This window comes from Thermobia domestica, chromosome 3, assembly GCF_964235325.1.
Source record: "Thermobia domestica chromosome 3, izTheDome1.hap1.1, whole genome shotgun sequence".
Classification (NCBI taxonomy): Eukaryota; Metazoa; Arthropoda; class Insecta; order Zygentoma; family Lepismatidae; genus Thermobia; species Thermobia domestica.
This window is the reverse complement of record NC_137456.1, coordinates 322,298,359-322,315,730: the sequence shown is the minus strand read 5'-3', so window position 1 is coordinate 322,315,730 and position 17,372 is coordinate 322,298,359. Positions and strand designations below refer to the sequence as shown.

The 17,372-nt window shown below is 37.0% G+C and overlaps 1 protein-coding gene across 2 annotated transcripts in view; it reads right to left on the bottom strand.

The window, feature by feature from the left end:
* LOC145681168 (ecdysone 20-monooxygenase-like) overlaps positions 1-17,372 on the bottom strand; it is a 163,420-nt gene that overhangs the window by 72,594 nt on the left and 73,454 nt on the right. Inside the window, exon 1 of one of the 2 annotated variants that reach the window (XM_081752628.1) lies at positions 675-1,053. The exons of the other annotated variant lie outside the window; for it this stretch is intronic. Within the exon in view, the coding sequence (XP_081608754.1) occupies positions 675-732 (58 nt within the window). The 5' untranslated portion in view covers positions 733-1,053. Of the gene's footprint in view, positions 1-674; positions 1,054-17,372 lie in introns of those variants that run through there. 2 annotated transcript variants of the gene reach the window in all.

The window sequence follows — 17,372 nt, the reverse complement described above, 5'->3', positions numbered from 1 at the left end:
AGTAGTTTAATTTCACGACTCTAATTCAGAAACGCTTCTCCGGAAATCAGTCTAAATGTTGAGTTGAGTTGATTTTAGTTTAGCGTCCCGTTCAGCAGCGAGGCTATATGAGACGTGGACCTACTGATTAACGTGGAATCCGAACCACATGAGCTCCCGCCGGGAATCGAACCCGGGACTCCCGCGCCAAAGGCGCGTACGCTAACCGCTTAGCCACGGAGGAGCTCCAGTCTAAATGTGTTAACCCACTTTTAAGAGTAGAAAAATGAAACGAAATCTTTAAATTTTACGTCCCTCGGTTATGCCGGCTAGGCTAAATAAGACGGTGATGATGTGAAATGAATGAAATGGAGGAAGAAGGAAGTGGGAGGAAACGGAAGAACCCGAGAAAACCCACACACACCGTGTTTGTCCACCACAAAGTTCACTTGGTGCGAGCTGGGATCGAACCAAGGACCCCATGCACCAGAAGTGAACGCTCTACCACTGAGCCACTATGGCCCTACAATTAAGATTGGAAATAAAACTCTCCTGTTCCTCTGCAACATTTTTTTGACAGTTCTGGCACACAGTAAATATTTTTGACAATTCCACATACATGGCAAGTAGTAAATATTTTGATATAATATTTACTTAAAAGAGGAAAAATATATAATCTATATACTGTGACTAACCTTGTTGATAAGCAGACGATGTTATTTCGACCGTATCCGCAGCTGACGATTGGATCATGCTGGCCGATGCCTCTCCGATGTTTAACCAACAAGCACAGCAGAAGTACTGATGATCAGATCGGTGGATCAGGTCACGTGTAGTGTAGCGCGAAGAGCCAGAACTCCGCAAACGCGCTACTCCGTCCGACGGAAGACGAAAACCTCTTCACCGTGACAACCAGCAACACACAATCAGTAACAATACAAAAAGATTAGCCACGCATACATACGCATCCAGCGACTACTAAAACAACCCGCAAGACCTTCCAGCTTTGGCGCGCGCACGCTTTCCTTTTGACAAGACAACTATCCATCCATCCGTGGATTCCGTAGTCTGCAAATGAGGAGGATACGATGAGCCAATAGCTTCCAGGTTGTGTCCTTTTCGCTTGATTGGCCAAAGCTATAACTTGGGGGTGGGTACTAAACTACCTGCATCTTCAATCCAGTTTCTTGTCTTTCCCCCTCCCCCCACTTGCATTGCCATTTTTACCTCATATTCACCGACACTTCAGTTTAGACTCACTTGGCTATTGGTCTCAAGGTCAGAGGTTACGTGTTTCCAGCATCTATTTTCCGCCACAAATCACAACCATTAATTATTCCAGATGCTAATTATATCTGAGGATTATGTAATTGTTTCCACTTCTCAGTCGCTTTCACCCACTTACATTCAGGAACTAGACATTACGTCTTACATTGTACGTGGAAAAAAGAATAAAAAGTGAGAGGCCAGTACTATGGGATGTTAATTATTATTTGCAAGCAAACATGACAATATCTATGTACAACATAGACTAATTGGTTTATAGCTCCCCATTTTCCATTGGTTCATTATAGTGGCGTATGCTACAAAAATCATTAAGATTCATATCCACCAAATACGCGTGTCCTAAAAGATTCGGGGTTCGTGAATCCCTCCCTTAATGATATTCTGTCTACGCCACTGGCTCACGAGCCACTCCTCCAAAGTTCTCCTATTAACATACTTCCCATTACAGCTCTTCCTGCTGGTCTAGTGGGTAGCGCATATCCCTATGGCCCATTTGATAGGATTGTGCAATATTTCATTCGATCGATCGATCCATAATTTAAAATATCGAAAATTTTACTTCTCGATATTTTGATATATTGATTACTTTTCGATATTTTGTCTATATCTGTTTTCGATATCCAAAGTTAGCCCTAGTGCTGGGTAATGTTGCACACAAGATGGGCTTGTAAAGCAAAAGTCTCGTCACAACTCTCGATTAATTCTTTCTTGTCTCGCCTTGATTCTCGAAAAGCTTGTCTCGGTATTTTGTCGTCTCATTTTGTAAATTAATGCCGCAATTTTTTCCTTGATTCCATCTAGACAGAGCCGTAACTTGGATTTTTTTTTCTGGGGGGTAAGCATTAATACGCTTATTTGGGCCCCCTAGAAAAGTTGTTTTTCTAATTCTTGGGCCTCCTCTTTCCATTTTTCTCTTACTCTTCATGGGCCCCCGGAGTCTGTGGGCCCTCCTGCACGGCAAGGTCTACGGGGCCGTTAGTTCCATACCTGGGCCCATTCCATACATAAATTAATTAAGGGGACAATACTGATAAATCTCAAAGCCATACGAATAAATATTATTTCTAGGGGCCCTAATAGTAGACTTTTATTTTACTGAAATGGGCCCACTAGTCATTTTTGTTTTATTGACCTTTGGTGTGCTGTTTTGTTGATGTAATGTATTGAATCTGTTTGATGCTTCATTTATAATTTTACATTCGTATCGTATATGGAGTAAGAAAATTTTGTCTTAAAATGGGCCCCCCTCGAACGGCGGTGAGCTTATCTGGAGGGACAGTTGCCCCCTGCCCCCCACAAGTTATGGTCGCGTCTTACCGTCCTTCAGAATCCTTCAACGTCCCGATAGGTCCACGAAGGGTGTGATATAACAACATTTAAACCATACGAGGGAGGACCCAAAAGAAACTGGACTTTCGTTCTAAAAAAAAAAAGTAATTTATTACATTTTTTACAAAATTCTTTCAGTCTCCTTCAAAGTACTCTCCATTAAATGCGATTCATTTCTCCCATCTTCTTTCCCACTGTTTGAAACACCTCTGAAACTCTGGAACTTTTATATTGTCCAATGCGCTCTGCGAAGTTCTTTTTACAGCATAAATTCAGACGAATGATTTGATCCTGTGTGAGCAGGCGAGAAACAAACTTAGCGGCAACATGTCTCATTTGCAAAACCTCAAGCTGGCACGAGCTCCAACTACTTCTGCCTGTTTTGAAATATCATCGATCATGAAACGACGATCCTCGCTAATTTTGGGGCAGATTTGTTCGATGTTTTCGTCGTTTCGAAATGATGAAGAGCACCCAGAACGATCATGATCTTCAACACTCATCTCACCACACTTAAAGCGCCCAAACCACTCAAAAAATTGTGTATGGTTCATAATATCCTTCTTGAAAGGCTGTTGAGGCATTTGGTAAGTTTTCGTTTCCGATTTTTCAAGTAGGAAGCCAACACACTCTTTGTTCCTTTGAATCTGCCATAACGATTTCGCAGGCGGCAAACGAGAACAGTTGAGAAAAACAATAATACGATCAAACGTTAACCTCCTACGCAGACGCCGCTTGGCCAACTGATCTGGGAAGGTTTCTACTAGACCCAACTAGCAGGAGAACTTTCTACTACGCCTAGGAGCGTCAGCGCTCTTTCAATCCAGTTTTTTTTTTTTTTTTGGGGGGTTCTTCCTCGTATTTATTATTGAAGTATGATGACTTAGGAATCTTTAAACGTTGATCAGGCCGCGGTGCCTCAGTGGTAGAGCGTTTACCTCTGGTGTATAGGGTCCTTGATTTGATTTCAGCTCGGGCTAAGTGGAAACACCGTGTGCGTGTTTTTTTCGGGGTTCTCCCGTTTCCTCCCACTTTCTTCGTTTGATTATCTCATCATCATCGTCTCCTTTAGCCTAGCAGGTATAATCATGAAACGTAAAACTTTTTAAAAGATTTCATTTTATTTAAACGTTCATAAATTCTCTTCTTTGTGTTCAAACAATTACTTTATCAATTGGATGTAACACTGATGCACTGTTTGAGATCTAAGGGTTGGATGAGCTAGGGTTTCCCACGGGACTCGATAAATTTTTCGCCTCTTCACGTCTCGAAAACGAGACGAGAATTGCCTTGCTTCTATCTGTCTCGAATTTAAAAACGAACTTTTTGTCTCGGCTCTCGTTTGTTTTTGAGACGAGAATGTATTGGGTTTAAGTTTATCGTCCCGTTCAGCAGCATGAGACGTAAACGTATAGCTTAATGTGGAGAAAATGAAATGAAATCTTTGAGTTTAACGTCCCACGTTTATGCCGGCTAGGCTAAAGGAGACGCTGATAATGAGAAATGAGTGAAGTGGTGGAATGTAGAAAGTGGGAGGAAACGAGAAAACCCTGAGGAAACCCACTTGTCCACTACAAAGTTCACTTGGTGCGAACTGGGATCGAACAACGGACCAGAGGTGAACGTTCTATCACTGTGCCAGCGGTTAAGCTAAACGAAACGGATGGTTAAGGTAAGTGAATGATGATGAAGGAATTGGTGGAATGATAATGCGGGAGGAAACGGGAATTCCCGAGAAAACCCACGAGCACGGTGTTTGTCCACCACAAACTTACTTGGCCGGGAATCGAAGCATTGACCCTACGCACCAGAGGTAAGCGCTTCAAAACTGAGCCACCGTGTCCCCTTCTCTGAACGTGATATCTGAACCACATGAGCTCCCGCCAGAAATGGAACCCGGGTCTCCCACACCAAAGGCGCATACAGTATCTATATAGCCACGAGGTAATTCGAGACAAGAGATTCTTCGTCTCATGGGTAACACTAGTTCATATTTGATTCCCAATGAGAGAGCAGTGAAACCTAAATGAATTACGTTGATTGGAATACCACCTGGAAACTGTAGATCCAAGTGTCACATGGCCACGGTGCTGAAAAGGAACACTAAACTTCGACTATCAACAACATTGGTCCCCCCTAAAAGATAGAGCAATAATATATTGTTATCCAATATTGTATTCTATTTTTCCTTTACGTTCGACTACTCTGCACTGTAGACCGAAGTTTAAATTTCGTCCGGTAGATGTCAACTACTGAAGAACGCTTGCTGCCGTCTAACAGAGCGATGTATAACTTCTTACATTCTACAATTATATAACCTTTGAATGTGAACGAATTGACTTCATTAACAATGGTCCGAGACAACCGCTCTAGGTATCTATTGCAAAAAACAGAATTAAATAATTAGCTTTCGTTCAAGAGTTGTGAGGAGTACATACTAACACTACAATCTTATAAGACCCACTAGCATGATCCCAATAACATTATAATTTTAAAAGACCCATTAGGATGATCCTAATAACATTACAAGTTTATAAGGCCCACTAGGTGATTCTAATAACATTACAATCTTATAAGTCCCACTAGCGTCATTCTAATAGTATTACAATCTTATAAGACCTACTAGCGTGATTCTAATAACAATACGATCTTATAAGGCTCAATAGCGTACTCCTAATAACATTACAATTTTATAAGGCCCACTAGCGTGACCCGAATAACATTACAATCTTATAAAGCCAACTAGTGTTATCCTTATAACATTACAATCTTGTAAGACCTACTACCGTGATTCTAATAACATTACAATCTTATAAGGACCACGAGCGCAATTCTAATAACTTTACAATATTATAAGGCCCACTAACGTGATCCTAATAACATTACAATCTCATAAGGATCACTAACACGATCTTAATAGCATTACAATCTTATAAGGCCAACTAGTGTAATCCTAATAACATTACAATCTTATAAGACCCACTAACGTGATTGTAATAACATTACAATCTTATAAGACAAACTAGCTTGATCTTAATAACTTTAGAATATTGTAAGTCCTACTTGCGTTATCATAGGATGGAATTGCTCGAAAAGACTTTAATTTTCTTTAAGGCTTTCTCTGAGAAACGGGATTTTCCGTGAGGAACTTAGGGCTTTATTCAAACATTTTAATTGCAGTGCAAACTAACAGCTCCTTCCATCTTTTTTTTTTTTTTTTTTCATTATATCACAAGAAAAACATTTATTTACTGTATTCTGAAGGTGAGAAAATATAATATGAAAAAAGTTTCAAGAATTAAAAATAGTTAGCTATTCCCTTGAAAAGCAAAATAACAAATTCATGGCCGCAGTGGGTTTTCTAATTCCAGCAAACTGTTTGTAGTGTTAATATAGTAATCTTCAACGACAAAAAATATTTAGTAAACATTTTATTAGTGTTGATAAGAACTGTTCTGAAAATGTTTTCGTGAAACAAAATATTTATTTGTATTTTATATGCTGCACTCTTTCTCCATAAGTTTCCTACTCCAAACATATTGACAGGATGTAAGAATAAAGAAACTATAATGAACGCAGGGAGTCGTGATGCTTGACCTAGATCTTCCGATTTCACCATCCAATAGAACGGGAGTGTGTGTCCCGGTCGTCAAATTCTATTGATGAAATTTTGGCAGTCTCGTCTCTTACACTCTACGGAGAACATCTCCTGAGTGTGTACTGTTGTTGGATTGCTGCTAAGTTTTATTTTGTTATCATTCTTCGTGCACTTCTGTTGTTTTCACGTTTTCTCAAGCGTGCGTTCGGAAGACAGCTCCACATATCGTTCCAAATTCTTCCGATGCATAACACGTGATACAAAACAGTTCTATGATTGGTAAAGAGCTCAGGCTTGCTGTAGCTTTTGTGTATGATGAACTTTCATTACCGTGCTAAACTAACACCATAGCCAAAATGATCATTTACGGCTTTAATTTTGTAAACCGGACTCACATGAGGCGCCAATAGTATATCTGAAGCTCGGAATACATTTTAGCACAAGAAGAATTAGTGGAATGAGAATGAGAGGAAATGGGAGTACCCCGAGGTAACCCACAGACTCGATGTTGCTTTAAACAGTAGGGATGCGCACGAGACAAGATTTGTGGCTGTCTCGTCTCAAAAATGTGCTGTAAAAGTCATGTCTCGACTCGAAAAATGTACATTTCTCTATTGGTGGAGCCGTGTCTCGACTCGAATTTTGTCAGGAAAATCCTGTCTCGACTCGTCTCGTGCGCATCCCTATTAAACAGCGTTGAGCTATGCATGCTTGAAGAGGATAAAATACAACAATATGTATATTTAAGGGAATCCGTACTGTAGAGTATACACTTAATCATTGACAAATGGCGAAAAACGAGATAGAATGATTATGTTTATAGCTAATGGATAAATAACAATTTCACTTGCAATTGTCTTATAGTAATTGCTAAAATTAAACTGGCAGCATTGATTGTTCAGTTGAAATGCGGAAGACTTTGTAATGATATCTGAACTGCAGAATCGCAAAATGTACGAAATGAAATCTTTCAGTTTTACGTCCTACGGTTATGCCGTGTAGACTAAAACAGACGGTGATGATGAGGAAATGAAGGAAATGGTGAAATGAAGAAAATGGGAGAACTCCGAGAAAACCCACAGTGTTTGTCAAGGGCGCCCATCAGGGGGAGCAAGGTACGGAGCTTGCCCCCTAGAGGAAATTGTACTTCGGAATATCGAAAACCTAATTGAATTTTTACATTAGTCACAGCAAAATTTGAATCTATATTTGAAATGTCCCCCCTTAGAAACCACAATATGGGCGCCCTTGGTGTTTGTCCACCATAAAATTTACTTGGCTTGAGCGGGGATTGAAGAAGGGACTCCATGCACCAGAGATGATGCACTGAGCCCTGCGGCCCCGCAAATCCTACGAGTTGAGTTACACTGAGTCAATAAAAAAAAAGACCACAAATGCGTATTATTCAGGTAAGCTTGACTTTGTTACAGATTTCCATTATTTTGATAACTATCTGTACATGTGGAACATTAAAATAAAATTCACAAAAATATTTATTTTGAAGCAATTGTTAATATTACATAATAACTTGGTACCTATTGTATTTGAGCGTGGGCCCCTTCATTTAAATGACCTTGAGAACACTAGGTAACTTATACTGTATGTCGTATTCACGTTTTTTGGCACACGTGAAACTTATTACATAATATAAACACATATATTATATATAACAAATCATAAACTTTTCACGTGCATTCTGTTCCTAGAGGCTAACTAACGAGCAGGTAGACTATATTGTGTATTGAATGAACTGTTCAGGCGATTGGTTTAATATAGAAGAGATTCGTTCGGAATCATTATTGAGGAACGGAGGCAAGCATAGGGAAAGAGTCACACAAATCAACGCTGAAAAAGGAATTAAGGTTGGTTAAAGCATTTAATTTCCATTCCTTTTTCTTGGATAACATACGTTTGTTGTTTCCTGAACCCTGAATTAATTTTACCAGGGTGCGGTAGTCTCTCTGCGAGGTGGAATTAAAACTTACAAAATGTAATAGATTTGCAACAATATCATCACTCTACTGGTAATTAGTATAGTTTAAAATCCAAAATAATAATAATAATAATAATAATAATAATAATAATAATAATAATAATAATAATAATAATAATAATAATAATAATTATTATTATTATTATTATTATTATTATTATTATTATTATTATTATTATTATTATTATTATTATTATTATTATTATTATTATTATTATTATTATTACAATTACAATACTTATGTTATTTTTCTTTACTTTTTGTTAGACAAAATCTTGTAACTTTAATTTTAGACACTTCTTACTTATCTAGACATCGAAATTTCGTACAGATATGTAAACCCGATGACAATACCACATCTTTTTTATATAATTTTTCGCTGTAGCTTGTCTTCTATACATACAGAGTGGCCCAAAAGTAGGTATATAGACTTACATATACAGGGTGTTTCAAAACAACACCGACAACGTTTGGGAAATGATTCCTAACACCAAGATAAGACAAAAAGTATAGACCAACCTGGGTGCACAAATGCTTCCTTTCGGAGTTACAGGCTGCCGAAAACATGAAAAAATGAACTTTAAAGGCCCATAGCTGCAAAACTATGGGATCTACCGCAGTCGGGTCAAGGCTTCTCTAAAGAACTCGTATGTGCCCTATCCAAAAATCCATGTTTCAGAATCCTTACGTACTCATGCTACAATTTTTATGGAGGGAGTTAGACTACGAACATATAAATTGAAGTACTCACCAACTACTTCTATAAATATTGTTGCGGAAGTACCGTAGGATTCTGAAACATGGATTTTTGGATAGAGCATATAGTAGTTCCTAAGTGAAGTCTTCACCCGACAACTCCGAAAGAGAGCATTTGTGCACCCACGTTGGTCTATACTTTTTTGTCTTATCTTGGTGTCAGGAATCACCTCCCAAACGTTGTCCGTGTTGTTTTGAAACACCCTGTATAAAACATCCAATACTGTATACCTACTTTTGGGCTACTCTGTATAAAGATGAAAGTGGCTATTTTTGTGACTTCAAAGCTCTTGAACCACCTGAACGATCTCGATCAAATTTTCAACATAGATGAGGTTTAGGCCTGGAATGGGTTTTATTATTTCATATTGACGGTGCAACTTAGTGGAGGAGGAGTGGGAAATATTTCAAAACGATACAAAATTACCGATATTACTGTCGAATTCATAGTTTTCGCGGCCGCTGAAATGAACGGTGACACTTCCAATGCCGTTTAAATCCAAATTTAGCCCCGCAACTTGGAGGAGGAGGAGATACATAAAAATGATCGAAAATGACCGATATTAGTGTCGAATACATAGTTTTCGGGTCGCTGAGATGAACAGTGACACTTACGATGCCGTTTAAATCCAAAATGAAACGTATTAGGGGAAGATCGTCTGGTATCGAACACCGTAGCTTTTTTCAGTTTGCCATTCTGAAAAGTAGTTATATCAAATTACTTAATGCACAAAATGATACCTTGGTATATTACACACATCGTGTTAAAGGTGATTTGACAGGTAAAAACTAATAATATATATTTTTGTAAAAAATCAAAGATAATACAAATTAGCATTCTTAAAAAGTGGAGGGTGGTATCGGACAAACATAAAACTATAGAGAATTGGTCTTTTGAGGTAATTTAATAACAGAACAAACTGCAAATATTAGCTGTTTACTTACAGGAGTTCTTACACACAAAATAGAGTTTTATTACGCTTTGAAATACAGCCTAAAATAAGAGTAAAAATATATCTTAAAATTATTAGTTTCATCAAGAGTTGTTATTTTTTTATTCTGACACAAATCACAATGATAAAACAGTCTGCCTTCAAAATTTTCACATTGTTCATGGACCAAGTCTTTATACATATTGCGCTGTATCCAATCATCAAAATACTCCCCGCAGATTATAATGGTTAGTTTTTCAGCAAATTTGTAAACTAGTTTTAAAAAATTCTGGTATTCTTAGTGGCATTAGACTAGTTAACTATACAAAGCCTTTACATGATTGTATAGTATTTCTTTTTGGTCTTCTTGGTCTTCTACTACATGTACCTTTATTATCCGAGCAGCTAAGGCTTAGCTGTTACCTCTTTCCCTTCCGACAGTTTTCGACACGATCTCCTAATGTACTCTAAGAAACACTATATCTAGCACTGGGCGCACGTGCTTCTTTGGAAATAACTTTGTCCATGACCAACTTTATACTTTCTTCATCGCAATTGCCACGTATTTTCCCTATGGTTTTCTGAAAAAGCCAGGAACCATTAAAAAACGTTAAGTTTACTTACCAATGTTTTGTCCAATCACCCGATTCCCTTTTGTTCGATACTAGCCGAAAGACTTGCAACTTATGAATGGCTATCTACCGGCTTGTAACAATACGAAGGCAACTGTACGCCTATATTATAATATATACACCCTAATAAATACTATGATTGCAATAATGTATCAATACATTTACTTTGTGACAAGTTGCAGGCACACAAATCTATCTCCGTGCACCTAATTACTAGCAAAAATACAAAAACTTTGAAGCACGAAATACGCCGTTTGTAAGACAAATCCACTATGGCGTGGGCTTGGCTAGTCCATTTCGATCAACTCACTGTATGCTTGATATGTGCCGCCTTAAGAAGGAAATAACGAAAACTGCCTTTGTCCGATACCAGACGACTTTTCCCTATGCTCGTACGAAGAACGGGTATTCTGCTAGTTTTACTATAAAATTATTTTCCTCTACTAACTGTATATCCTATTCTATTATGCAACCTGAAACTCTCTGAAGTTGCCATTTACAGTATAACATTAAGGATATATTCGTGATTTAGTTTCGTTTCTTTTGTGAAATTACGACACCCTTCAGGAACTGATTGAATATAAAAACTTCTTATAGTAAAATATATAAGTTTATATAACTTTTAAAATGTGTGGTCGGGTATGGACTAACATACTAGAAACGATCACCTAGTACACCACTAACAACGGCTAGGTGCTGCACACGAATCCACCATGTTACCATTCGCATTTCCATTATTTTGGTTTTCATCTGTAGATAATTCAAAAATCTTTTGACTCTCAACAGAAAACAGTCTAAAGTAATTAATTAATTATGTAATAATTTGGTAGATATTTTGAAGACGATCGTCTAGCATGGTAGCTATCTCGAAAAAAAATATTCGTTGTCCTATTGTTAGCTACAAAAAGTAGTTCCAGTCCATTCCTCTTAGGGATAATTGGAAAATTGACTTTTCTTTCTTCTGGGACCCCACTCTTTCAGTGAACGTCTAAACATTGTGAGAGCGAATGTGACTTTGGAATCAACCAGAAACTATCCACAGAAAGACAAAAACAAAATAATCATCTGCTTCTAAGTGTTGCGGAAATATTTGATTACAATTGATTAACATCATGTTTACTTAATCTTTTGAGATCTGCCTGCATTACATGTGACGTAAATGATAAGATAAAGAGCTGAGTCAGTAGCCAACCAAGCTGATCCAATAGTTATCATCGTAACCAAAATTGCGGAAGAGAAAATATATACACATATAAACACATGTTAATCATGATAAGAAGAGGACAGAATTACTATTGGTCGCATTGTCCTGTGGCATAGCAACATGTATGTTTTATTGCCTAATTGTTTACATGGACTACCGTCTACTCCAGCATATTTTGAAGAAACAATGAAATGTAACTGAAGAAAGAATGAAATGTAAAAGTAACAAGAGTTCTTGATTTGAGGAGAAGGCAGGACTAAGTTCAGATTATGTTTTCAGCTTATGCAGATTAATCAGGGCACCAAATTATATGACATTGTTATTAAGAGTCTTCACTACAGCGAAATGAAACTACCGCTAATTTTATAGTTTTTCTGTAATATCTTCAAAACAAATAAAAATATTCAAAAAAGCAGAAACGTAGTGAACTAGACAATGCTATTTTGCATGCGATACCTTTACCACAATAATTCACCTATCTGCTTTTGGCTTGCCGCTATTTACAGAACCCGCAAAGAAATACTAAATCTATCTACAGTTGCAAATTAAAAGCAGATAGATGAGTTGTGATAACGGTATCACACGCAAAATCGTATTGTCTAGTTCACTACATTTCTGCTTTTCGAATATTTTTTATTTGTTTTGAAGATATTACAGAAAAACTCTAAAATTAGCGGTAGTTTAATTTCGCTGTAGTGAAGGCCCTTAACTAACGGACTCTATGGCTTATTAACCCGGAGGTTTAATGCTGCGCTCATAACAGCTCTCCGTTGACTTCTATCCTTAGCCAACTGGATCCAGTTTCTACTTTGTATTTATATTTCTGCGAGATCTATCTTAATATTGTCCTCACATCTGTGCCTAGGTCTTCCTAATGGTCGTTTTCTAATTCGATTTCCAGTTAAAACTTTGAAAGCATTCCTACTTTCTTCCATGCTGGCTACATAACTTGCCCACCTGAGCCTCTTAAATTTGATGAACCTAACAATGTTGGGTAAACCGAATAAATTACGTAGTTCCTCGTTATGAAGTTTCCGCTATTCCTCATTGTCGTTCCTCTTAGGTTCGAATATTCGTCTGAGGATTTTATTCTCAAATACTTTCAGTCTGTATTATTCTCTCGGAGTAAGCGTCATGTTTCGCAACCAGGTATGATTATCGTTTTAAATATTTTAAGCTCCAAATTCCACGACAGAATTCGCGACGACAAAAAATTTTGAACTGAATAATAACACGAATTCCCTGCTTTCAGTCGACATTTAATTTCTTCGTGGATATGGTTCTGATCTGTTAATATTGATTCTAGATATTTGAAAGTATCCACTTTGTCGAAAGTATTATTTGTGATTTTGATGCATCCATAATTTGCAGTACTTCGGCCCCGGGACTGGGACGACTTTTTATATTGTAGTTAAAATTTTTACGTACTTTCACATACCTTGAAGGAGTTTGGCTTACCACATCTCCTTTATATAAGGTTTATTTACTCTGTCCGTGTGTCCGTTGGTCCTGAAGACCAAAAACTCTCAAGTAGGGATGCGCACAAGACAAGATTTGAGACTGTCTTTTCTCGAAAATGTGCTGTAAAAGTGATGTCTCGACTCGAAAAATATATATTTTTCTATTGGAAGAGCTGTGTCTCGACTCGAATTTTGTCAGGAAAATTCTGTCTCGACTCGACTCGAGCGCATCCATAGTCTCAAGAACTAATTAATGGATCGCTATCAGTTTTAGCCACAAGGTCGTAATTTAGGGGGGGGGGGCAGGAGGGGGCAATTGCCCCGCCCCCAAGAGTATGAGGAATACATATATTTTAATGGATTGTCTACTGATATACTAGTACAAAACGTGAAAATCTTATGTTGGTGGTGCTCTTGCCCCCCTTAAGCGAAGTTTGAAATGACGTCCCTGTTTAGCCAAGATGTAGAGTGAAAAGTTAAGAATCTAGGCCGTTGATGGAGATTATATTCGAACCGGAAGTGACAGAAATCAACCATTTCCAGTTTTAACATTGATCGTCGTTTTTAAGCAGGAACGGTAATAGATAACGCGGTGCGGCTTTCTGCAATCGATTAACCGTTCCAAGAATACATATTTCATGTCCACTTTAATCACCCTACTAAATCCGTACAGCTTTCGGTTTCAAATATTGAGAAAACCAAACTCCAGCTCTACGAACCAAACTCCTTCTCGTGGTTTACGTTTAATTCTCCTACTTGTATAGTTTGTCGGACACCTTAATCTAGTGCTTAGAGCATTGAAATCACGCCTGTGTGCTTCCGGGTTCGATTCTCGGCCAGTGCTTTCCAATTTTCGGAGTACATCCAGAGTACTTGGAGGCAAACTGGGGAATAACGTGGAATAAAAAACTTGACGGCCACTTGGTTTAGAAAGCATCTAATAGAGACAGATCGACGCAACACGTTGACCATATGTTCATTGCTAGGGTGCACGAAGTTCAGCTGGTCGGTAAGAGATGGCGTTGGAGTGGTTCAGACCCATTTGACCCATAAGAGCTGTCATGTCAGTGGTTATTATTATTATTATTATTATTATTATTATTATTATTATTATTATTATTATTATTATTATTATTATTATTATTATTATTACTTGTATAGTTTATACTACGCCTAATATGGTTTAAATATGAACATTTATTTACTTTACCACGGGCGGTACAGCCGTGAGTGAGCTTTCATCTTCACGCATATTATTTTGTTTTGATATTGTCCATCAATTGTAGTCTCCTTTACCTCCTCCCTCTCTTTCCTGCCACCATACCCTCTAGCACGTCCCTTATGATACAGTTCCTTCTTATCCAATGTCCCAACCAGTTTCTCTTCCTCTTCTTAATAATATCTAAACTTGTTGTATTCCTCCCACCATTTGTAACACCCTCTCTCATTCATTTTCCGCTCGAAACACCTAATTTTCTCCATTCTTCTTCACACCCACATTTCGAAAGCTTCCAGTCGTTTTCCATCCGTAATGTCTATGTTTCTGACCCATACAGTACAATACTCCACACGAAGCATTTGATGAATCTTTTTTTTTAACTCTTTAGACAAGGTCACAAAAAATAGTATTTTCTTCCTCCTAAAGGCTTCTTTCGCCATTCCTATTCTTGCTTTTATTTCACATTCGCACTTCATATCATCACTAATAATACTACCCAGATATTGAAAATTAGACACCTGTTCTATTTTCTCCCCACCCTATTTCTATATTTGACACCGACTGCTTCGTTCCACTCATCATGACTTTTGTCTTTCTAACATTCATTTTCATCCTATATTATTCACAGCTCTTCTTCAAGTTTTCTAACATGTTATATATTTCCTTTTCCAGATTCTGCAACAAGCACCGTATCATCTGTAAATCGTATACACCTAATTATTCTACCTCCTACTGCAGTGCCGTCCTCACTTTGTAGGCTCTTTTCACTATCTCTTCTAGATAGATATTAAATAATGTAGGCGAGAAACAGTATACTAAGGCCTCTTCTAAGAGACCAGAAAATATGAATAAGAGTAGGTTTTGGCATAAAAAAGCGTGCTTTTATTGGTATAGGTAATGCAAGACATGAGTAATATAATAGCATTCTGGCCTGTTCTTCTTTTTTGTTATTTGGCCTGCCTTTCCTCTATACATTAGGCTGGATAGTCTGGAGTCTATTCTAACAGTTATTGGGACACTCGCTAGCCGCTAGACCAGCGAGAAGGATTTTAAATGGTTCGACTTTATTATCCTGATATTAATGACTTGTGTCAATTTTATGGGGCCTTGGTGTCTCAGTGTTAGAGCGTTCACCTCTAAATGCATAGGGTCCTTTGTTCGATCCCAGCTCGCGCCAAGTGAGCTTTGTTTGGACAAACAACGTGTGCGTGGGTTTTCTCGGGGTTTTCCCGTTTCCTCCCACTTTCTTCATTCCACCATTTCATTCATTTCTCATTATCACCGTCTTCTTTAGCCTAGCCGGCATAATCGTGGGACGTAAAACTTAAAGATTTTATTTTATTTGCATCAATTATTGAAGTTCAGTATTTTTACTGTTTTAAATTCCGTTTCTTCCTCTCGTGTTATTTTGTCTTTGTTTTCGAAATAATATTTGACGTTTTAAAATTTTCCTTTCCATTGGTCTTGTCTTTTAGAGAGAGAAGAACAAGAATCTCGGTGAGATAGAGTTTTATTGTAATATTTGAACAATAAATAAGAATACGATTATTGTTCTCAGCTTTAATCTTCTCTGGGGAAATTTTTATCGTGATATGATGTGAAAATCCGCCAAGGTCGTCTTCCTGATGTGTTCCAGTCTGTTACTCCACCTAGCAACTGCCATAATAAATTAGATTAGACCAGAAAAAAAATCGGATAAAATTATTATGGAGACTTTTTTTCTTTTTTGGCAATATAAATCAACATCTGCGGTAGGTTTCAATAATAGAAAGTAGAGAAATATACTTTTAACAAGATAAAAAAAACCAAACTATTCTGTTTATTACATTTTATCACAAACATTTGAACATGAAGTAATGATAATGTCCCCATCGACTCCTCTGGAAGAAAATTCGATAGCAGAGTCATCTAGCGTTTAAAGAAATATTACAGAGCCATCTAGCTTGAAAGAAATAAATACTGATTTTTTTCATATTTGTTCATGCATTGTAATTGAATAGGTCATTGTTAAAAGGGGTTATGTGCAATATATTTCAAATGGAACATATATCCTTTTAACAGTGACCAACTCAATTTGTTACCATTGGGGAAATTTCGTTGATACCATTCAAGTTAGAACTCAATGCACATTTGAGTTTGAAGATTTCTAAATTTTCGTTCCGCATCATTAGGAATCTTATTCATTCAGAATAACTTTAAAGATTTTTTTTATAAAATTCAATTCATGATCTTCACTTGGACTCGAATTCACGGTAGATTGTGCTGCGTACCATATAGATATCTTTAATTTATTTTTGTGCTGCGTTTTATAAAGGTCTGTATCCTTTTAATTTAATTTTGTGCTGCGTGCTATAAATGAGCGTATCCATTTAATTTATTTTTATGCTGCGTTCTATAAATGATTTATCCTTTTAATTTATTTTTGTGCTATAAATGACTGTATTCTTTTACTTTATTTTTGTGCTGCTTACTATAGTCTAATGATTGTATGTATCCTTTCAGTTTATTTTTGTGTTGTGTGCTAGAAATGACTCTATTTTCAAAATTTATTTTTATGCTGCTTACTATAATGATTGTATGTATCCTTTCAATTTATTTTTGTGCTGTGTGCTATAAATGACTGTATTTTTAAAATTGTTTTTTGTGCTGCTTACTACAATATTGTATGTATTCGTTTAATTTATTTGTGTGTTGCGTTCTATAAATGACCGCATCCTTTAAATTTATTTTTGTGTTGCATTCTATAAATGACTGTACTCTTTTCAATGTATTTTTGTGCTATGTGTGTAACATAATAACTTCAGTAATTTAATCGTTTATTTTTGTGCTGCGTTCTATAAATGAATATACTTTTCTTCATTATTTTCGTTTGCTTTGTATAAATGGCTTTAGTCTTTCAATTTATTTTCATGTTGCGTATTATAAATGACTGTAAAGTTTTACATTTTTTGTGGTGTTTAACTACTATAGCTGACTGCAATCA